General features: G+C 40.0%; 1 protein-coding gene across 2 annotated transcripts in view; it reads right to left on the minus strand.

Moving 5' to 3' along the window:
- Positions 1-13,893, minus strand: part of RNF213 (ring finger protein 213) — a 175,184-nt gene extending 161,291 nt beyond the window's left edge. For both annotated transcript variants that reach the window (XM_043999869.1, XM_043999868.1), the window contains exons 1-3: positions 13,686-13,893; positions 12,111-12,249; positions 6,423-6,592 (exon numbers count right to left, since the gene is read on the minus strand). In XM_043999869.1, the coding sequence (XP_043855804.1) occupies positions 6,423-6,592; positions 12,111-12,207 (267 nt within the window). In that variant the 5' untranslated portion in view covers positions 12,208-12,249; positions 13,686-13,893. The remainder of the gene's footprint in view (positions 1-6,422; positions 6,593-12,110; positions 12,250-13,685) is intronic.
- Positions 13,894-24,649: the final 10,756 nt, after the last annotated feature.

The following is a 24,649-nucleotide window of genomic DNA, read 5'->3' on the forward strand; positions in this document are numbered from 1 at the left end:
CGCTAAAGAGGTAAAAACCCTAACGATAGCAACTGTTAAAGAGCAAAGAAAGTTCAGAGGAAACAGGAAGTTCCCATTTAAGAATCCCACTGATCAGTTAAATGCTTTGGGACTCAGTCTTCGTAAAGTATCAGGAGACGGAAATTGCCTTTTTAGGGCTTTAGCAGACCAGCTAGAAGGTCACTGTAGAAATCATCTCAGACACAGACAAGAAGCTGCTTCTTATATGATTAACCATAGACAAGAGTTTGAGTCTTTTATAGTAAATGACTCCCCTTTTGAAGAATATGTTGATGAATTAAAGAAATTTGGAAAGTGGGGAGGAAATGATACAATTGTAGCATTTGCTAAGCAGCATCAGCTGAATGTTGTGGTTCATCAATTAAATCAGCCTTTATTGAAAATCAGTGGCACAGACAAAACTAATGCTAGAGAACTCCACATTTTCTACCATAAAGAACATTATGACAGCATTAGAAAGATCAATGACAATTCAGAAACCCCTGCCACTTTGGCATGCAGAGAATTGGGGAACCAGTTAAAACAATGTGGCATACCCCAAACTCTAGCAGCTTAAATACCTTATAATTTAACAAGCATTTCCTTCTACAGGCAAAAGCACTGAAGTACATGGCCTAGTTTTCTGGCCTACCTCAACTATTTTTTTTTTATTAATTTTTGGGTTTTTTTGTTTTTGTTTTGACTTTTGAAAGGCACTGAAAAGACCTGGAATTGACTGCACCTTTAAGTTCTTTAAGAGCACAAAAGGGTGCTTAGCGAATCTTTTGCTTTTAATTTTTTATTTTTGGTTTTGCTTTGGTTTTTTTTTACTTTTGTTTCTTTTGCTTTTCTTTAAAACTAAATTTTGTAAACTAAGTGATTATTCAAAGACATTTTAAGTATATTCTGTGGGTGAGGCTATCGGGCCTCAGAAGCTACCAGAATTCTTCTTTTTTTTTATTTACTCTTTCTTTTTGAGAGAACCATGAGTTCTAATGAGTTTTGTTGTGGTCTACTTGCTAAAAGAAGATTATATAATAATGTCTAAAAGAAGATTATGTAACAATGTCTAATATAATCAGCTATTTACATTCGTTTATTATTTATATGTCATTATACTCTGGGTATGGTTTGGAATTATTGTATATATCACTAATATATTCTCAGTTATGCAGCATAGCACACATTTTTACCATCATATTGTCTTTGGTGAAATTAATGAGATTTCAGAAATATGGAAACTTATCATTTCAGAGACTAACTTGCTGTGAACTCTGACGCAGGCCCTGGAGAGAATATATGTGCAACAAAAGGAGAGACAGGTATACGTAAGTCCATGGTTTGCTTATGATGGTGACTATGTAGAGCACAATTACTAGGCACAGTCCAGTATTCATCCTCTCTCCCTCCTAATTTAACCTAATTTAACTGAACTTATTTATCTTTTTATCTCACTCAGTTGAATTCACCTGTGGCCTAGCACAATCACTGGCTGTCTCAGAACCATGAGATATGGTATGATAACCTTTCCATAACATTTTCAGGTGTCATGAACACATACTAAATTTGGCTTTGATCCAGACACATGGTGGTAAAAAGTGTTACACATTGCATAACTACCTCAACCCTCTATTACAAGTCTAACCATATAAAGGAGGGAATGTAATGGAATTTATTAATTTGATCATTGACAATGCTATGCTAAGGTTTTAAAAATACAGCAATTCAAACAGTTAAAGAAGATAATCCAGCTTTCCAGACCAGAGTCCAGAGTCCAGAATCCAGACCAGAATCCAGAATCCAGACCAGAGTCCAGAATCCAGTTTTCCAGACCAGAATCCAGTTTCCTCCTGATGACATCTTACCACTTCAAGAAGACAAGAGAACTCAGAGACTTTATATGAACTGTTTTGCTTTATTAGCTTTTACTATCTCCTTTCTGTTATATACTATCTGTAACATGTACTCTCTGCAGAGGCTCTCCCTTTGCAAGACTAATGTCAAAGCGTCGGTTCATGAGGAAAAAAAAAAAATCGCCCCTCTGGACAAAACTTTCCTCTCTTCCTTTTCTGTATTGTTGTTCGCATATTATTAGTCAGCAAAAGTTATTATATTCTTTTTACTGTTCCATCAAGGAAACATTCCGTTTCTTGAGGAAGCAAAGGGGGGAAATGTGGTAAAATATGAAAGTTTTTAACAGTCGGTTAGGATAACTGAAAGACGCCAGTTTTTCAAGGACCACCCTTTTGGGGAGGAGATGAACAGTCCGCCTGCTGCGCATGTCAGACTGCCTGCCGGGTACAGTCCGCCTGCTGCGCATGTCAGACTGCCTGCCAGGTACAGTGCGCCTGCTGCGCATGTCAGACTGCCTGCCGGGTTTTTTGACTTCCGGGGTGGAAAAAAGGAGAGAGGCCTTTTTTGCCTGCTTGGCGGGACTCCTGAGGGCGCGGCACGGACTCTCTCTCCAAAGGTGGCCTTGTCGGTTGGTGGCCTTGTCGGTTTGGTGAGTTGTTATAAGGAATATAGACTAAGCTTAGACTTAAGACGATTTGTATTGTGTTTCTACTTTCCTATCCTTCTAACCAACATCACCTTGTGACTATCATAACTATAAATAAAAAGGTCTATCTAGAAAACCAAAACCTGCTTCCATTTACTAGTTTGGGAGATAAATTAAGGGAAAGGTTAAGTAGGGGAGATTTATGATCTAATATCCAATTTTAAATCTCACATCACCAAATAAGAAAATCTAAAGAGAGGACAAAGTGGATCCAGAACAGATCCTTGAGAGTATAACTATAGTTAAAGGGTACAATATGGATGATCACCTAGCAATGGAGACTAAGAAGAAACATTTAGGTTAAAGAAACAAAAGACATCACTATAAGGAAAATGCAGAGAAGAAAGTACTATTATCTTGTTAACAAATGAATGGTTCAGTAGGTAATGACCAACCACCACTACTAATTTCTTCTTTTGATCTTTTGATCCTTACTTTTGATCTTTTCACCTACTGACACCTACAGTTACAAATCATCATAATTTACAGGGCAAGCAGCTATTTGCTTCTCTAAGCATCCATTTCTTTCTTATTTAGGGAAACCTTCACATGTTGCATAGCTTCAAATATTCAGGAATCTTCTAATTCTCTGTGACACCTTCTTCTACCCTCCAGTCTAACAATGGTCAGGATTCCCCTGTCTCTTCTGATCCTTTTACTTCTTGGTTTCTAACATGAAAGTACTTCTACTTTTTTCCTCAAAGGACACTTCATTCTCCTTATCTGAAGAGCAAAAAGGCATTCCTTGAGCCTTTTTCTCTTCCCTTTTAAGGAGGACAGTCTACATTTTGAACACAGATGAAAGCCACTTGGCTATAGCAGAAACACTGAAATCACATTTTATGTGGGCTACTGTAAAATTTTCCCTGATAGCAATACTTGCTGAAAGTGAAATCCTCAGGCCTTTGCTCATCCTGCATGAAGCTCTCCTAGAAAAATATTGCAGCAAACTCAGCAGAACAGAATTCACAAATGTTCTGTGGTAAAAAATGAAAGTTTTTAACTAAAATGTAAGAGTTGAACGCATACTACTGAAACAGTTTTTGAAGGACTGCCCTTTCGGGGAGGAGACCATGACGAACAGGCATGCGCCTGCTGCTACCCGGGAGAGCGTGGCCAAATACGCCACTTCTGGGACGCCAGCTTAAAAATGAGGAGAGAACAGAAGTGCGCTCGCTCTCTCGCTCTCTCGCGCGCTCTCTCTCTCTCTCTCTCTCCCTCTCTCTCTCCCTCTCTCTCTCCCTCTCTCTCTCCCTCTCTCTCTCCCTCTCCCTCTCCCTCTCCCTCTCCCTCCCTCTCTCCCTCTCCCTCTCCCTCTCCCTCTCCCTCTCCCTCTCCCTCTCCCTCTCCCTCTCCCTCTCCCTCTCCCTCTCCCTCTCCCTCTCCCTCTCCCTCTCCCTCTCCCTCTCCCCGCACACTCTGGTTCGGGTTTGACTGCGCGTTCAGATGATCAGCTCTGGTTCTTGGTGGCAGCGCACGTTCGACTCTGGTTCTCAACCTGAGAGGTAGTTTTGGGATTCCGTGAGTTTTATAAAAGAATATAGACTAAGCTTTTTAGATCTAAGACTATTCATTTGTATTTCTACTTTCCTATTTCCCTAATCAGTATCACCAGTTTGTTGGCCAATTAATTCCCAAACAATAAAAGCTAATTAATCCCTCTCTAATTAAAGCTCAGAGGCTTCTTTCTCTTAGTGGTCTGGGAGATATATAAGGGAAAGGTTAAAGGGGAGTTTAATGCTCTTATATCCAATTTTAAATCTCACAGTTCTTTCATCCACTTTTATGTGAATTTTTATATATTTAAAACAGCGTCACAGTGGTTAGAATAGTATCACATCACATTATTATGTCATTTAAAGTCTTTCAAAGAGCATACCATTTTCAATAACAATATCAATACAAATTATAACTGAAAAGAAAAAACAATTAGGGCAAGATTATTAAAGTAAAAAATTATCAGAAACTGATCAGAGGATTCCTAAGTTAGATGTTAATACTGCTACTCTACATTTTATCTTCTCCGCTGTGTTTCACAGTTGTTTCAAAGATTGCATATAAAATTGTGAAGAGTTACATGTCATCCTTCACCATGGGTTGATCACTCCAAATAGAAATAATTAGTGCTTTCAGGGGATAAAACTTTTAATACATTTTTAAAATATCATTCTTCTTTATTCCTAACCCTAAACAACACCAAAGAACAAGAAAGTTACTTATGCAGCAAAGAAGGAAATGAAGTAAAAACCTAGGGAACCAAACTAGAGACAAAGATAAATATAGAAAAGGCTTTATCCTTTCACCTCTCAAAAGATGTCTCACCAGAATCTGATGCCAGATTCAAAATACTGGCTATTACTGGAACTAAACTGAAATAATGGCAATATAATTTAATCAAAACTTTCTAGACTGTCCCTACTAAAGTAGAGCAATAGCAATCAACTGAATTCTTCCACCAACACTCTAACAGAACAAATTCAAATGACACCACACATATTTTGCTTCTAGATAAAACAAAAGTATTAACTGATGTTATAAATTATCATACAACAATGTATGTATACTACACACTCAATTGGGTAATCTTTCTAAGCAGGATAATGAATGAGCCTTACACTTAGAATTAGCTCAAAGCTTAATCTCATCAGTTGGCTCAAGGAGGGAAAACATACACACTAAATTGGGTAGAGTAATCTGTCTAACCCTTCAGGAAAGTAGGAGGGGAAGGAGATAGGGAGGGAGGGATGAAAAAAGGGAGGGCAGACTGGAGGAGGGCAAAGTCAGAAGCAAAACAACTTTTAAGGGATAGGGTGAAAAAATATAGAAAATAGAGTAAATATGGGGGGGGGGAAGAGGATGGAGGGAAACAGTTAACAATTGTAACTGAAAAAAATTTTGAAGCAGAGGCAAGACTAATGTAAGATGATGACAATGATTGATTGATGGATGGATTGATGATGATTGGATGAAGATGAGAAGTGAATGATGAGGATTGATTAAGGATGAGGACTGACTGATGATGAGGATTAATTGCTGAAGATGGGGATTAATTGATTATGAGAACTGATTGATGATGATGACAAAACATATGGTACTTTGCTGGGCTATTGTGAAGAAAGTTCTTTGTCAGGTATGAGGTACCATATAAATGTTATCTTTTACTGCTGTTGCAAGAATCAACCTCATGGGTGTTTTGTAAGGAAATTTCCCTTTAATGTACTAAATAAATGTAGTTTACTAAGTATGGAAAAATGTTTTGCATGATTTCACATGTATAAATGATATGATATTGCTTACTTTCTCAATGGGTTGGAGAGACTGGAGGGAGAGAGAATTCAGAAAACAATTTTTTTTTAAAGAAAATGTTATGGGGGCAGCTAGGTGGTGCAGTGGATAAAGCACTGGCCCTGGATTGAGGAGGACCTGAGTTCAAATCCAGCCTCAGACACTTGACACTTACTAGCTGTGTGACCCTGGGCAAGTCACTTAACCCTCATTGCCCCACCAAAAAATAAAAAATAAAATAAACACTTGAGATAAAGAAAATGTTATGACTACACATGTTAACTTATATTGAATTGCTTGAGTTCTTAAGGGGAGGGTGGGGACAGGGAGGAAAAAAATATGGAACACAAAGTTTTAAAAATGGACATTAAAAATTGTTTTTATATGTAATTTGGGAAAAAAAGAAAATTCTAAATAAATGGGGAAAAAATAAATGTTAAAAATAGATAATACATTTATTTTTGAAAGAAACCACATCAGTGAATGAGCTTACCAAGAAAGTATAAATGGAGAAATATAAGAAGCTCTCTGGAGATAAGTCAAAAGTCTTTACAGAACAAAGAAGAATCATACTCACTTTTTGTGTAGTCAATGAAAAGTCTGAGTAGGTATTATCTGGATGGTCCTCCTTATTTCCATCAGGTAAATAGTCACTAGTATCTGTCACCAAAGGAAGAGCAGCAGCATCCTTAAGTTCTTTTCCACATTCTATTTCCATTTCCAAAGTTAGCTGGGATTCGCCAATCTCTAGAGAAGGGATAAGTAAATGATGATGATGGGGGGGGGGGGGGGCGGGGAATTAGCTGAGGAAAATTCTCAATATAAAATTTTCACTGGCCAACCAAACTAAGAATGCCATCTCCTACCAATCGAGCAAGTGTTTAGTAAACAGGTTATGTGCTATGCCCTCTACAATATACTGAAGCTATAAAGACAAAAAGGAAAGTCAGGGCCCTCAAGAAGCCTCTATTTTACCAGGGGAAACAACACATACAGGTATAAATAGATACAAAATACATATATGTAGCCAAATTAATAAGGTCAACACTTCCCCTCATATATAACAAGGTTCTTCCCCAGTTCTATTTAACGTTAGTGCCTTCCCTCCAAGATGATCTCCAAATTAACCTGTATATATTGTCTTTGTATATAGTTATTTGCATCTTGTCTCCTCCCAGTTGATTGCAAGTTCCTTGAGAGCAGACTGATTTTGCCTTTCTTTATATAACCAGCACTTGGCATGGTGCCTGATACATAGTAGATGCTTAATAAATGCTTGTTGACTTGATTTGATCTGGATTACCAACTTACTTATAAATCACCCCTCAGGTTATCATTTGATTCATTTTTACATTTAATTTTATCATAGGTGTATGTTTCTCTATTTCCTCAATAAAATTTCAATAAGCCTCTCAATTCTGTCAGTGAATCTCAAATATTTAATAAATAAATAAAAGGAATTTCCCTTCCCAATTCTCATAAAATGGGAAAGGAGGTGCCTGATGTGAATACATAGTAAGCTCATGCAATTAAAACTTTTAAAAGATAGCTAGCTGGGGCAGCTAGGTGGCGCAGTGGATAAAGCACTGGCCCTGGAGTCAGGAGTACCTGAGTTCAAATCCGACCTCAGACACTTAATTAACACTTACTAGCTGTGTGACCCTGGGCAAGTCACTTAACCCCAATTGCCTCACTTAAAAAAAAAAAAAGATAGCTAGCTGATACTAAGGTAGATAAAGGAGGGATTCAAAAGTGCAAGGTAGTACTATATGAATAATTTCAGAAACATGAAAGCTCCAATATTAACTGGAAAGGTTAAGGACTAAAAAAAACAACAACAATGGGGAGAAACAAAGTTATAGTAGGAGAAAAAGGTGGATGAAAGATACACTAAACTGGTATAAGATCAGAAGTGTTCCTCAGATATAGTATACCTTTATTTCAGCAAAGTCCTACATGTGTTTTTATTTTTATATTAGTGAAAGAAATACAGGGTCATAAAGTTAATAGCTAAACCAAGTTTGAAAGACAAAGGTTTAGTAGTTTTAAAGAACTGCAAGCTTAGTTTTATTCAACAGAAGCAGCCCAAAAAAACTAATGCTACCTTAGACTGCATCAAGACAAGCAGAAGGGAAAAATTTTTTTAAATAAAAAGAGAATCAGGGCAGCTAGGTAGCCCAGTGGATAGAGCACCAGCCCTGGAGTCAGGAGTACCTGAGTTCAAATCTGGCCTCAGACACTTAACACTTACTAGCTATGTGACCCTGGGCAAGTCACTTAACCCCAAATGCCTCACTAAAAAAAAAATTTTTTAAATAATAAATAAAAAGAGAATCAGAGTTCAAAACAAAGATGTTAGCCCTACTGTACTCCGGCCTAACTAGAAAAAACTATATTCAGTTCCAGATGCCATGTTTTAGGAAGAACCTTGATAAGCTAGAGAGCTTGTCTAAGGAAAACCATCAGTTAAAGGACTTAGTCTGAAGAAGAGAAAAAATGATATTGTCTTCAAGTATCTGAAAGGCTAACACTGTTAAAGTTAGACTTTCTGCTCAGCCTATGAGGGTCAAACGAGAGCAACAGACAGAAGGTACCCTTCTCTACCCTTTTCCATCTTCACCAGCAAAAATCCTACTTCTTCAAGGTCCAATTCTAATCCTATCTCCTCCATAAAGCATTCAAGTTTTTCTACAAAAGTGTCTCACAGGCAGTCTTGAATATCTCTAAGCATGTAGTACTTCTATGATATACCCATTAGTTTAATTAATTCAATACCTACTATCTATGATTATAGTATTTCTTTCATATTATAGTTATTTGTAGATTTTGTGTTCTCATCACCTCTTTGTAGAATTTTTTTGTACATGGGTTTTCCTTACTTCCTTTGACTACATCTATCCAACTTCTTTGGAGCAGAGACTATGTTTTACTTCTAGGATATTGACTGAACTGAAATGAGAAAGCCCAACTTTCCCCTTCTAGGTAGTTTTCCCATTCTTCTTAGATCATGCAAACCATTAGACTTTAAGCTCCCTAACCCCCACCCCTAAAACCCATTTCTAGGCTTTCCTTGGATCTTTCCAAGTTAAGATACCTATTTCCACAAACATTCCTAGAATATTCAACTATATATCCATCTTTCACAAAAAAAAGGATAATGTACCAATTAGGAAAGAGGAAAAGGAAATTTGTAAATTTGACAAGCTTTCACAATCTTGATTCAACTCCTATTAAGCATAATGCTTTCTAATTGGAGGTAACATTCATCTACAGGGGAAACATCCCATTCACTGTATCCAATCTGTATGCTCCTTAAAGGAGCTAGGATGCTGGCAATGAGAAAAGAGAAATTGGTACAGGTGTTAGATGTATTTCAGAAGTAAAATTGATCTCCAATAAGTGGTCACATGATATAAATAAAGAGTTTTAAAAGATGTAAGCCATCAACAACCACATGAAAGGTTGTTCCAAATGACTAAAGAAGAAAAAATGTACATTAAAGCTTTGTGGTGGCGTTCAGTCTTGTCTGACTCTTCATGACCCCATGGACCATAGCATGCCAGGCCCTTCTATCCTCCACTATCTCTCAAAGTCTGTCCAACTCACATTCATTGTTTTCATGTCACTATCGATCCAACTCAGTCTCTGCCATCCCCTTTTCCTTTTGCCTTCATCTTTCCCAACACCAGGGACTTTTCCACGGAGCTTGAGTACCTCATAAATCCTTTGACAATTGATGCCAAAATGAAACTAGTCAATGTTAATGGGGCAATGGGAAGACAGGAACATACTAATGCAATTTTGGTGGAATTATGAATTATCTAACCTTTTCAGAAAACAATTTGGAATTATTTTTTTTTGTTCTGTTTTGTTTTGGTTTTTTTGTGGGGCAATTGGGGTTAAGTGACTTGCCCAGGGTCACACAGATAGTAAGTTAAGTGTCTGAGGTCAGATTTGAACTCAGGTACTCCTGAATTCAGGGCTGGTGCTCTATCCACTGCGCCATCTAGCTGCCCCTGGAATTATTTTTTAAAAAATCATTAAACTGTCCATATCTGTTGCCCACAGCAATGCCACTAAAGGCATAGGCCCCCAAGGTGTTCCATTTGAATAACAAGAATCAAAAGAGGGTTATGGGCTAGATATGATTAATCAGTAAACTAACAAGAAACTTTTTTGACATTTAAACTTTATCTCACAATGATCTTAGGAAGTTGGGGAGAGGTTATTTTGTCACCAAAGCACTAGACTTTCCTTCTATGATTAAATTCTAAAATATGACAGAATCAGGGGCAGCTATGTGGCGCAGTGGATAAAGCACCGGCCCTGGATTCAGGAGGACCTGAGTTCAAATCCAGACTCAGACACTTGACACTTACTAGCTGTGTGACCCTGGGCAAGTCACTTAACTCTCATTGCCCCACCAAAAAAAAAAAAAAGCCTAACCTACACCTGAACAAGAAAGAATCTACACTAAGTAGTTATCTGGCCTTTGTTTTAAGGCTTCTAACAAAGAGAATAACTGCCCAGTACTGAAGCAGCCTGCTCTACTTGGAGATAGCTCTGCCCAATGACTACAAGAAGAATTGAGTTGTTTGTTCCTGTGTTTTAGATAAAGCAAAAATCTCCCTCTTTGTAACTTCCAAATGTTTCTAGTTCTGCTCTCTAGGGCCAAGCAGACAAGTCTAGTGATGATGATGATGCTAACTGTAAAGCTGGTATTTTAAGGTTTGCAAAAGTGTTTTACATCTATTAAATCATTAGGTCCTCACAACAACCCTGTCAAATAGGTATTATTATTAACCTTTCTTAACAAATGAGGAAACTGAAGCTGAGAAGTAAAATTACTTGTCCAGGATCATAATGCTAGTAAGTATCTGAGGCGGGTCGTCCTGACTCAAGTTCACACTCTTTTCAATGCAACATCTAGCTAAACCTAATTCCCGTTTCATATGACAAAATCACCTCTTTTATTCTGCAGAAGAAAACACCCCCAATTCCTTTAAACTATCAAACTGCATAATTTTAAGGCCCTTCACAATCCTGGTTGCCTTCCTCTGGATGCAGTGGTATTAAAGTGGCAGGTATAAAGTAAAGTAAGATGTCACATTCATATTGTTCAAAGATGGTAATAATAAATTCCTGAGAAAGCAGGAATTTAATTAGTACTCTTCTGAAACAACAAAACCATTATTGGGTTGGGAGTTCAAGGTCTATTTTTGCCACACTGTGGCCTTCAGCAAGTCACTTAACCTCTGTCTGCCTGTTTCCTTAATTGTAAAATGGGTATGATAATAGCCCCTACCTTCCAGGGTTGTTGTGAGGATCAAATGAAATAATATTTGTAAAGCACAGCGCCCAGCATACAGTAAGTACTATATAAATGTCAGTTATTAGCTAGATTATTATTCTTTTAAAAAGAATAGTTTTGTAATTCAGTCAGCTTATATTCCAACTACTTGATAATAAGTTTGGACCCTTCTTTTAAAGTCAAGCAGTGTATACATATGTAGGTATATCTATGTGAGAGCATTCATATGCATTGAAACAAACAGTACTCTCTAATTGACCCATTTATCTCCCCTCACTTCTCAAGTTCTCCTATATTTAGAAGTGACTTGATGAGTTCCTAAAAGTGAGAACCCATTTTTGGTTGAGGGTTCAATTGCCACAAAGCCTATTCCTTTTATTTTAACTAATTTTATTTGAATTTATAGTACCTGGCACATAGTAAATGTTTGTTAATTGAATTTACCTATGTCCCTTTAAGGAAAACCAGGAAGTGTTAATCCCCAAGGCATAAATTGACTGACTAACATTTCAGACCTTTTCATAAAAGCCCTTTCCTGGGGAAATTTCCTTGTCCTAAATAACAAATAAGCTTTATGTTCACCTTTGGTTCAGTAATAATCTTTTTTTTTCGGTTTCTAGTTCCAGGAAGTAAAGGACAAATAAAACTGAATTTGGAGAGAAAATCAGTTCTTTCCAAGGATTAAAATTGTGAAAAGAAAAAAAGGAAGACATTTTTCTATAATCAGTTGTGAAAAGATAGAAACTATAAAACATTATTACAATTAAATTATTCCTTCCAAAATAATTATCATTCCTGAGTACAAGATTAATGCACAGTAGTGCATGTTCAGTCAGATGTTCTAAACAAAATGTTAAAAAAAGCTAAAAATTACTCCTCCTTGCCACTATTCAATCATTTCAGTCCCTTAGCACATCCCAGACCACCCCAACCATGATATCCATTTGTCCTTACTCTGTGTGTTGACTGCACGAACCAAATTCGACCCACAATGGCTGCAAAACTTGGGAGCTTCATCTTTGGAGATGTACTGACAACTAGGGCACTTCATGTTCGAACAGAAAGAAGAGCTCAAGGAAAAGCAGCTTTACTCCTAGAAGGTTTGGAAAGAGGAAGAACGAAGATAGAGGACAGTCAGCTAAATAATGTCATGTGATCACATCAGTGGTTAAGTTTCATTTCCTAGTAAAACCATACAAAGAATGAATTTGTTCTATTAGAAACTGAAAGTTACAATTACAGCACATTTCAGAAAGTGCAAATCAATGAATCATTCCATATTTCTCAACTGTAAGTTATATGTCACAGGGTCAAATGTTTAAAACTGGCAGGAACATTTGTGTAGTCTAATTTCTCCCAATGGATTATATATACATTCCATGAGAATAGCAACAGATCCAGCAAGGTGTGATGAAAAGAGAACTAGATTTGTTAAAAAAAGGCTTTTGTTTTTCTTTCTTTTGGGGAGGGAGGAAGGTGGAGAGAGGGTAGATTTTCTTTCTTTGAAAAATTCTTTTTAAAGAGGGACAGGTTTGGAGTGAAGAGAACCCTTCCTCTAATCCACTAGCTGTGTGATCACAGGTTGTCAACTCCTCTGAGCTTCTATAACATCAATAAAAATGGTGAAATACTTGCCCTTACCTCTCTGAGGGTTGTAGTGAGGAAGGTGCATTACATACATACATACATGTGAGACACAATTACTCATTTTCGTTGCCCTCACAGCACCTAGAGCAAAACCTTCCACATAATAAACACTGGCAAATACTTGACATGCATGATGTCATATGTATCTCTCCACAGTCCTGGGATACTTAAAGGTATTATAATTTCCTTTTTAGATATAAGGAGAGGGGCTCAGAAAGAGTTATGGGATTTACCCAAGGTCACAAGCACTTCATCTTCCTAATAAAATGAGGAAACTCTCTATTCATATAATCCTATGATCCTAGAAGCACTTAAAGAGATGGAGGGCTGCAATTTCACCTCCCTCCCAGAGAGGTTTGCTCGGCAGGCCAGAGTCGTAAAGAGAGGCTCACGGATATCGATAGCACGGAGCAGGGCCCGAGCTCCTGACTCCTCGCCCCCAACACCTCCTCCACCCCCCACTCCGAGCAAACCACCCACGAGAGACAGAATGGGTCGGTCAGGTGTCATCGGCTCAGGAAAACGCAACTATCCCAGAGCTAGGATAGAGAGATTGAAAAGCGAAAGCGAGCCTCCAGCTGCGAAACAGGAAAACAGATCCGCCCTCTCCGTCACCTGCAACCCGCCCTTCCGAAGGACCGCTAAGCCCCGAAGGCCGGAAGGCAAAGCCAGACAGTTTACGTCCCGAAGGCGCCAAGCGCACACATGGGGGCGGAGAGCCTGGGGAGGCGCCCTAGCGCACCCCCCTCCCCCATTCCTCTACCCACCCCCCTCACCCGGCAGCGCTCGGCCGCGCGCCGGGATCACCGCCCCCACCCACCAGCACACGCCCCGCTAGGTGCTGCACGCGCCCCTCAGCCCCGGGCCCCGCGCGTCCCTCACCTGAGCCGGGGTGTTGGGGAGGGAACAGCACGAGGTCTCTGTCGCAGCAGCCTCAGCGACCTCCGCCAAGCCCAAGGTCTCAGTGCGGACGCAACAGCTCCGCTCCCTCTGCACAGAGCATCCTCCCCTGGTCCCCTCCTCCTAGCTCTTAACCCAGCTTAGGTTTCGTTTCTTCCACTTCCAGAAACCAGGCGCAAAACCCCGCTCCGCCCCGCGACTTCCTAGAACTGCCCGCCCCAGATCCCGCCTCCCGCCTCCGCCTCCAGGCTGGGGCTGCGACGGAAGAAGCGGAACCAATAACCCCTTCACTGAGTTACTTCCTGCCGGCGCCTGGATCCGTTTCCTAGCAACAGCCAATCCAAATAGGGCTACACATTTTAAAGGGTGTGGGGAGCAGGGAGCGTGGGAGATCCCCAGAATGGAAAGGCCTGGCCTGACCCCAGCAAAAAAGCTTCGGGAGGATGGAATCTGATTTGTGGAGAAAGTGAGAGTCAGCTCCTCCCTTATGTTATCCTCCCTTAGGGTTGAAGAGAGGATGCTAATCCACCTGTTGGGCACCTGCTAGGTGAACGCACCACCTAAGTCCCACGCACTACCATGATACTGTCTAGATTTAGGCTGTGAAGAGCTATGATAAGCCTCCATGGTACAGTGGATGGAGCAAGAGCTCATGAATCTGAAGCTCTCTGGGTTTTGTCAACCTGAAATTTAATGAAATAATATAACAAAATTAAGGTCTTTAATGGGGCAGCGGAGTCATAATTTATGGTTTTGCATAGCAGATGCTAAGAATACCTGAAGGTGGGAACTGGGGACAGGGTTTATAAGAAATACCAGAACTGGGGGCAGCTCGGTGGCGCAGGGCATAGAGCACCGGCCCTGGAGTCAGGAGGACCTGAATTCAACTCGGGCCTCAGACACTTAACACTTAACACTTAACTAGCTGAGTGACCCTGGGCAAGTCACTTAACCCCAATTGCCTCACTAAAAAAAAAAAAGAAAGAAAGAAATACCAGAACTGAGAGATTGCCTTAGGGAAGATTAAGTTTCTCGCAGTTCCAGACAGGTTCATTTGCAGATTCATTTGCACACGAGCTGAAGAGCTGGAAGAAACCTTGGGAGTTTCTGGAAGAGGAGAGGGTTTTGGTTGTTTGGTTTGGTTTGGGTTCTTTTTTTTGGGGGGGTGGGGTGGTGTTAAAATTCAATCAGAAGCCAAAATACAATGTTGGGTCAGCCCCAGGCAATTCATTAGCCTAGGAACGAAACTAGGTGGAGTTCAATTAGTTCCCAGTCAATTGCGTTTGTCAGGCTCAAATTCTATCCCTTAACTAGCTGTGTGACCCTGGGCAAGTCACTTAACCCCAATTGCCTCACTAAAAAAAGAAAGAAAGAAAGAAAGAAAGAAAGAAAGAAATACCAGAACTGAGAGATTGCCTTAGGGAAGATTAAGTTTCTCGCAGTTCCAGACAGGTTCATTTGCAGATTCATTTGCACACAAGCTGAAGAGCTGGAAGAAACCTTGTGAGTTTCTGGAAGAGGAGTGGGTTTTGGTTGTTTGGTTTGGTTTGGGTTCTTTTTTTTGGGGGGGTGGGGTGGTGTTAAAATTCAATCAGAAGCCAGAATACAATGTTGGGTCAGCCCCAGGCAATTCATTAGCCTAGGAACGAAACTAGGTGGAGTTCAATTAGTTCCCAGTCAATTGCGTTTGTCAGGCTCAAATTCTATCCCTGATGTTTACCTGTGTGACCTTAGTCAAGTTATAATTTCCTTGAGTCTTGTTTCCTCATCTTTAAAATTGGGGGGGGGGGCAGTGGAAGGTTGGCACACAAGATGGCCTTCAAGGCCCCAGTATTGTTAAGGATAATGTTCAGATTCGCTCCTACAAAATGACACTCCAACACCAGGTGAAGAAAAATATATTTAATGAACATTACAGTACAGGAAAAGAGATATTAGTTTTGCAGCAGCAATAAAGTAAGCAGCCTAACAATGTAACTATTAAAGCAAAAGTGACCACTATGTAAATATTTAGAGGGAAATACATCACCAAATTGGGGAAGCACCAACTCCTGGGTCCATTGGCTGGGTGTCCCGATACAGCCTCCCAGAGTCCAGATTGGGAATACCCTGGGCAGAGCGTCCTCTCCACGGGTGAGACTCCAAAGAGACTGGGGCTTTACTTTGACTTATATAGGACTTTAAACAAAAGTGGCTTGAATCAGCCAAGAATAGCGGTTTGTATGTTGGGCTAATTCTATGACTGACACCAAGTGAGCTCCTGCAGGATCATTACCAGAAAAGTTGGAATAAACATTAGTTTCTCCGGACATACTCCTGAGGGGGAGCCAACCCCAGGACTACTCCTGGAATTTTTTATAGTCCCCAGGAATGGCTAGTTCCTGGGAAACTTAGGCAGTTAATCAGTGAGATATGCCTAGAAGGGACTTGGCCAAGATCCCAGCAGGGTATCCTCCTTCACGTTCTCATTCTCAGTCAAAACAGGGGCAATTTCCCACGTTAAGCTATAGCTAAAGTTCACAGAAAACATCTGGGAGTTCATAGAGGGGGCAAACACAGGTTTATGAGCTAGGCCTATACCTGGATGATCTTCTAATATTCATTTACCTTTCAGCCCCCTCTAGCTTTATGACTTTGGTTCTCATTTTACAGATGAGAAAACTGAAGCTCAGTGACTTGTTCAAGTTCATATCCAGGTGGTCAGTGACAGAGCCAAGATTAACAGCACCCAGACATTTCTTGACTCTCAATTGTATCTTCTACATCCCAAGTCATGAGTGTCAGGAAACACTCATGGCAGCTGGCTCTCTATCCACTAAACCATGCTATCTCTCCATATATGTGTGAGGGAAAAAATCCATCCTCTTCTCAATAATTCTCAGGAACTCAGAAGCAAGGTGACAAAGGCTTTATTTTCTTCTCATGAGAAGGAGGCACCCTAGTGTGCTGCTAGTGGGTGCCCAGAAAGGGGGCTCGCAGGCCCTGTTTTATACCCTAGTCCCTAATGCGAATGGACCTTCCCCTTCATCACTGGTCGGGGTTACAATCTGTCATGGGGTACTAGCTGTGTGACCCTGGGCAAGTCACTTAACCTCAAATGCCTCACCAAAAAAAAAAAGTGAGGGAAGAACAGCACTGTGGAGAATGAAACAGAAACCCCATGGCAGAGGTGTCTTGTTTTCACATTCCAGGTTTCATATTTCATTTGTGAGGCATGTATATGGATATTTTGGGAAGAAACTGAGGCAAAGAAACCTGCCAGTTGAATGTGGAGGGGAACAGGGAGCCAAGACCTAAACAAAAAGAGCTAAGGCAGATCAGAAGATGTATGCAGTATTTCTTTGAGTATCTGACTCATGTCATGCTTCCTTTTTTCCTCTCTCACCTAAACCAGACATAAAGGAAATGCTTGCCGCTTCCTATCTTTGCTCTATTGCACATTGGGGAAGTTATTCTAGTTTCTATTCTAGTTTAGGCCTGTTGTCTCATTTACAAAATGAGAGGGTTGGTCTAGATTAAGGGGTTTTTAAAAATATATTTTATTTTTATTTCATTAAATATTTTCCAATTACATGTAAAAAAATTTTAATTCATTTTTTAAATTGTTAGTCCTAAATTCTTTCTTGCCCTACCCCCACTTTAAGAAGGGAAGCAACTTGATATCAATTATACATGGTAATGTGGCGGGGGAGGGCAACTAGGTGGTGCAGTGGATAAAGCACCAACCCTGGATTCAGGAAGATTTGAGTTCAAATCCAACCTCAGACACTTGACACTTACTAGCAGTGTGCCCCATGGCAAGTCACTTAACCCTCATTGCCCCGCAAAACAAAACAAAACAAAAAACATGGTGACATGTGAAGTCATGAAAAATATATTTCCATATTAGCCATATTGCAAAAGAAAACACTTCCAGAAACTTCCCCCAAAAATAAAAAAGTAAAAATAAGTATGCTTCAATCTGCAGAGTTTATCAAATCTCACTCTGGAGGTGGACAGCATTTTTCATCTGTGGTAAAAATTATTTGTGGTAAAGATTAATATCGGAAGTTTTATCGGAATCATTTGGGAGATTGCGCATGCTACTGAAGCGGCTTTTGAAGGACCTCCCCTTTTGGGGAGGAACTTCCGGGACGCCAACTTGTTTTGGTCATGGTTTTCAGGTAGTCCAATGATTTTCAAATTATCTCTCCTAGATTTATTTTCTAGGTCAGCTGTTTTTCCAAGGAGATATTTCACATTGCCCTCTATTTTTTCATTCAATTGAATTTGCTTTACTGTGTCTTGGTTTCTCATAAGGTCACTAGCTTCCATTTGTTCCATCCTAATTTTTAGGCAATTATTTTCAGCGGATAGTTTTTTAATCTCCTTTTCCATTTGGCTTTTCAAACTGTTGACTTTTTTCTCATGATTCTTCTGCATTGCTCTCATTTCTCTTTCCATTCCTTCCTCTCTTTCTCTACATCTTCGTTCTATCTCTCCTACTTTCTCTTCAAAGTCCCTTTTGAGAGCTTCCATGGCCTGAGACCAGTTCATATTTTTCTTGGAAGCTTTGGATGTTGGAGCTTTGACCCTATTATTATCTTCTTCTGAGGATGTATCGTGGTCTACTTTTCCCCCAAAGAAGTTTTCGATGGTCTTCTGCTTTCTCTGCCTACTCATCCTGACTTACTGTTTCTTGGCTTTTTACTCTTTAAAGTGTAGTGCTGCTTCCAGGACACACTGTTCGTGCTACAGCGTGGCCCAGGGGGTGATTGGGCTTCTTCTCAGCCTGCCTGGCTTGTGAGTAATCACAGCCGCTTTCTCTTTGACCCGGAAACAGAAGTCTGATTGAACTCTGATTCTCTATGGTCGGAAGCTTGGAGTGCTTTTACCCCTCCCCCACTGGGCCACCACCACTCGATTCAGCCCACTGGTTCAGACCCAGGGCGCTTTGCTCCAACTCCAGTAGATACTGCCTCCACTTCACCCCGGCCTACCTCCGAACCCCCTCACTAGTCCGTGATCGGAGCCTCAGAAGCTGCTGGTGCTGAAGACTCTGACATGCGCTGGAAGCAGTGTCCTTAGCTAGGTCCGGACGGCTCACTGAGCTGTTCAGCCTGATCAGTAGGTGATCAGAATTGCCCTCTTTTGCGGAGAAACAGTCTCACTCTGTTCTTATGTGCATTAGGCTGTTCTGGGTTTTGATTTTTACCGCATTATTTGGGCGTGAATGGACGGGTTTATCTGGAGCTTGTGGGAGTCACAGCCTCTCCTCCGCCATCTTGGCTGCACCACCCCTCCCCCACCACGCCAACTTAAAGTGAGGGCGGGAATGGAAGTTCACTTTCTCTGGCTGTTAACTTAGCCATGGTGGCGCTCAGGTGAGGTGAGTTCAGAAGCACGTGGTTGGTGTTAGGTCTTGGGTGTGCTAGTTCGAGGCCTGGTGGGCAGTTTGGGACTTGGTGAGTTTTATAAAGGAAAATCCCAAATTCCTTTAAACCAGTTTAATCTCTGGGATCCAATAGACTAAGCTTAGATCTAAGACTATTCATCTGTATTTCTACCTCCTTATTTCCCTAATCGGTTTCACCTTTGTCGTCTAATTAATTCCCAAGCAATAAAAACTAATCCCTCACAGATTAAAGCTCAGAGGCTGCTTTTCTTATTGCCTGGGAGATATATATAAAAGGGAAAGTTCAAAGGGGGAGATTAATGCTCCATATATCCAATTTTGAATCTCACACATCATGGGTCTTTTGGAATTACTTGAATAATTGTCTTGATCAGAGTAGCTAAGTCTTTCATAGTTGATCATCCTTACAATATTGCTGTTACTGTGTATAATGTTCTGGTTCTCCTTTAACTTTGCATGAGTTCATGCAAGTCTTCCCAGGTTTTTTTGAAATCACCTTTCTCATAATTTCTTTTTTTTTTTTTTAATTTTTTTTTTTTGGTGGGGCAATGAAGGTTAAGTGACTTGCCCAGGGTCACATAGCTAGTAAATGTCAAGTGTCTGAGGCCAGATTTGAACTCAGGTACTCCTGACTCTAGGGCCGGTGCTTTATCCACTGCGCCACCCAGCTGCCCTCTCATAATTTCTTATAGCTCAATAGTATTCCATCAAAATCATATTGTTCGGGGCAGCTAGGTGGCACAGTGGATAGAGCACTGGCCCTGGAGTCAGGAGTACCTGAGTTCAAATCCGGCCTCAGACACTTAACACTTACTAGCTGTGTGACCCTAGGCAAGTCACTTAACCCCAATTGCCTCACCAAAAAAAAAAAAATCATATTGTTCAGTCATTTCCTCCCAATTCTTTACCACCACAAAAATAACTGCTATAAATATTTTTGTACAAATAGGTCCTTTTTCCTTTTCTTTGATCTGTTTGCTAGGTCAAAGTGTATGCATAGTTTTATAAGCCTTTGGACATAGTTCCAAATTGTTCTCTAGAATGGCTGACATGTTCATAACTCTGCCAACAGTGTATTATTGTCCCAATTTTTTTCACATCTCCTCCAGCATTTGTCATTTTCCTTTTCTGTCATGTTAGTCAAACTGATAGGTATGAGTTGATATCTCAGAGTTCTTTTAATTCACATTTCTCTAATCAGTATTTAGAGCATTTTTTCATGTGACAATTGATAGCTGATATTTATTCTTTTTTTTTTTTTTTAGTGAGGCAATTGGGGTTAAGTGACTTGCCCAAAGTCACACAGCTAGTAAGTGTCAAATGTCTGAGGCCGGATTTGAACTCAGGTACTCCTGAATCAAGGGCCAGTGCTTTATCCACTGTGCCACCTAGCTGACCCTCCTCCATTATTTTTTCTCCCCCATTCTTTTACTCACATTAAACCTACTTTTATCTATTCTTCCATTCCCTTGACCCATCCCTGTTTTCTAAATTAACCTCCCCCACTCTAACTTCACTAATCTCTACACTTGGCCTTGACTCTGTGTTTTTGTTTTTTGGGTTTTTTTTTAACTACTTTAATATTTCACTGGCTACTACAGAGCATTTTGTTCCACTGAACTTCCACTGCTCCCAACATCCTCCTTCTCATTCTGGTGTTATCTCCACCATCAGATTCAGATGTTTCTGTGCCCATGTTGAAAAAGATCTTTAGAGAAACTCATAAAATCGAGCCGAGTTCACCCACTACAAATAGATTGGGCATAACCTCAGATGTGCCATCATTGATGCCTAACAATCCATTTTTCTAAAGCCTTTAAAGTCCCCATCTCATTGCTCACAGCAATTGTTTAGAAACCATTTCCTCTTCATTCAAGCCCCAAAGATTATGCACTTCTCTCAACTCCTCTACATACCCTTGTAATAGTGACTTGGCTTCCTAATTCACTGAAAAGAGTGAATCAGTGCCACCAGAACTCCTTAAGCTCCCCTCCTCTGTTACTCAAAACTTTTCAGCATCATCATTCATTCTCTTCTTTTCTTCTGGTCGTATTTCCATACTCAGTCGGTCAACAAGCATTTATTGAGCACTTACTATATGGCAGGTGCTGTGCTAAGCTCTAGGGCTACAGAGAAAGACAAAAAAGAGTCCCTGCCCCTCGGGGCAGCTAGGTGGTGCAGTGGATAAAGCACCGGCCCTGAATTCAGGAGTACCTGAGTTTAAATCTGGCCTCAGACACTTAACACTTACTAGTTGTGTGACCCTGGGCAAGTCACTTAACCCCAATTGCCTCACTAAAAAAAAAAAAAAAGAGTCCCTGCCCCTCAAGGAGCATACATGCTAATGGGAGATAACATGATAATAACCAGGTACATGTAAGATGTATAGAGTAGAGGGAAGGTAATCTGAAAGGAGAGGGCACTAGGAGCTGAGATGACAAGGAAAAGCCTCTTGCAGAAAGTAGGGCTTGAGCTAAGTATTGAAAGAAGTGGGGAGGAGACTGAAAAGAGGCAGAGGTGAGGAGGCAGGACAATTACAGGCATGAAGGGACACCAAGGACAAAGGCACAGAAAAAAGATATGGAGTATGTTTGAGCATGTTTTTTGGATGTAGGCCAGCATAACTGGATCATAGGATGTGCAGAAGGGGGTATGAAAAAACCCAAAAGGTAAGAGACCAGATTATGAAAAGCTTTAAATGCCAATCAGAGCAAATCATATCAGAGGAAACAGAGAGCCACTTGAGCTCCCTGAACAGGGGAATGACATGGTTAAACATGTGCTTTAGGAAAATCACTCCTGCAGTTAAGTGAAGGATGAATTGAAGTTCCTTAAGCATTGGATGCTTGACGGGCTATCCAGAACATTTGCTACCAGACCAACCAAAGGCCCCCAAAAGCTAAGGAGTACCTCCCACTCATCATCTTCCTCTGAAATTAAGGGCAAGATTTAAACCCAAGTATTTTTTTTCTTTTTTCTTTTATTGGTGAGGCAATTGGGGTTAAGTGACTTGCCCAGGGTCACACAGCTAGTAAGTGTCAAGTGTCTGAGGTCAGATTTGAACTCAGGTCCTCCTGACTCCAGGGCCAGTACTCTATCCACTGCACCACCTAGCTGTCCCTTCCTCTGAAATTGACTCAAGAATGCCCTGATGAGGGATGAGGTTAAGGTATGCATGTGGTAGTTCATCAAGATTGATGGAAAGGTCCACATGGATATGACCTTTACATTTTAATAACCAGCTTATGATATGGTCGGCATAGATCCCATGGTATACAAAAAACCAGTGGGTCCTGAGCATTTATTTTCAGCAACCTTATATAGGTTTTAGTTACATAGGCAGGAGAAATAAGATGGAATTAAAAGGCAGAAAGGGAAAGGTAAAAGTTTACACATCAAAGAACAGATAATGGAAGATCTGTATCAGGTAAAGTTATAAACTGGTCAGTAAACACTAGAGATATAATCGAAATTTGCAGACTATTAACACCAGAGCTATACTTAGTTACTTGACATATTCATCAAAAGTGTTATGATAGAATATCTTCCTCTGTCTTCTTCTGGTAGGTAACTGCTGCCAAATACATATTACTACAACACAGAAATTATGGAGGTAAAACCTAGGTTTATTATTACATTCAAGTATAGGTTCAGGCCTCAAAGAAAACCTGAAGAATCATTAGAATTCTGACAAGGCTTCTTATAGGCAAAACTATGTCAAAGTAACAAAGAAATAATTCATTTATATATTGCAATCTTGTACATTCCTTTTAGGCCATAAAAGTTAAACAAAAGATAGATCCATAATCTCATACCTGCTCCAATGTTATAAAATTTGAACAAACTTAGTTAAACAGATTTCATACATCTCCTAAGAAACAAACTCTGTCAAATAAACTCTATGAGTAAACTAAGTCGAGTTTCAAATTAAACTACATTTAGAGGATTAATAAATAGATTGGTTAAAGAGGAGGATTTGCATATGGCCAAGGAGTCAGGGACAGTTGAGATTTTTACTCTGGCTTCTGATGTAAGGAATATTTAATGTTGGGGGTTTTTTTAAGGCTCTTAAATAAATTTTCACATCCTATGGTACAGGTTTTGGTCAGATGAAGTTAATACTAACCAAAAGATTCAGGAGTAATAAAAGGAAATTTTTTTTTAATTCCTATAAAATAAGTAGAGGTAATAAAGCTGAGCTAGAAATTCTCTTATCAAAAGTTGAATGTCATCAACATTATGTGTTGACCAACTGTGATAAATTAGATTCCTCTCATCAATACAATGGTACAAGAAAGTTCCAAAGGACTCATGATGGAAAAGGATCTCCAAATCCAGAGAGAAAAAAAAAAGAACTATGAAGTGTCAGGGTCCTGGGTTCAATTCCCTTGATGGAAGTTGAGGATCAGAAACAATCATTGACACATCAGCATCACATTATGTGTGTAACTGTGTGCACTTTATTATTGGGATAGCTGAGTATTTAAGGCAAAAAACTACAAAGAGATCAAATAAATTCTCTGCAAGAATAATTCTAAGAGAATAAGAGTAATTGTTCAACCTTTCAGCCTTGACCTGGCAGAACTTGTTCCAGGCTTAGGCAGAGCCGGGTTTGTACAGCTGATTCTTCGGACCCCTGGGAGACCAGCCAAGCATTGTTTCTGGAATTCAGGCCTTGACCACAAAGTTTCCTAGGAGACTTGCTGCCTCAGTGACCACGGCCCAAACCTGGGAGGGGGAATCAGTCAGAGGGGCGACAGAGAGCCCCCTGGGTTTGGCACATCTCCCCCTTTTTGTTTTTGCATCAGCTTGATGTTATACATCATCAGCTTAGCAATGGCCATCCCCCTGTATATCAAAGAGGGTATCACTATGCAAGCAAGACACCCAAGAACAATCAACAGGGCAAAGCTCAGTACCTGATGACTAATGCCAGTCAGCCACCCCTGGGCCCAAGAGATCCAGTTGGCAATATCAGAAGCTGTTTTGGAAGGTGAAAAATCATCCCTTAGACTCTTATCTATTTCATTAACAATACTTTGTAACTGATCAATATCCATAGTAACATTAGAACATCCCCATAAACTGTGTAAATGATTTTGAATCTTAGCAAAATTATACTTAGTATCATTATAAGGTACAGGAAGCAAACAAAATGCAGAAAATCTATAATCACAACGTAATTTTGGAAACATAGCTAACACTTCTACTTCTTCATTAATTTCCATAATATCATCTCAATTCAGATATAGCCTTATAAAGACCTCTATTAATCCTATTTTGTACTTCAAAAGCATGTGATACATTCTGAGCAAGCGCATGCAAATAAATTGCTTGCTTAGTTTCTATCTGCAAAGATTGTACAGATTCAACCAATGCTACTGAACTAGTTAACACAGAAATAAGAGCAATTATTCCAAAAATTAGACAAGAAATACATCTTTCTCTAATTGTTCATGTAGATAATAAATGACCTGATCACTAGAGGACTGAAACCAATGTTCATCCTTAGCAGCCAAGAGAGTATAAGGTATTCTTTTAATCACAAATA

Source organism: Dromiciops gliroides, chromosome 4 (assembly GCF_019393635.1).
Source record: "Dromiciops gliroides isolate mDroGli1 chromosome 4, mDroGli1.pri, whole genome shotgun sequence".
Taxonomy (NCBI): Eukaryota; Metazoa; Chordata; class Mammalia; order Microbiotheria; family Microbiotheriidae; genus Dromiciops; species Dromiciops gliroides.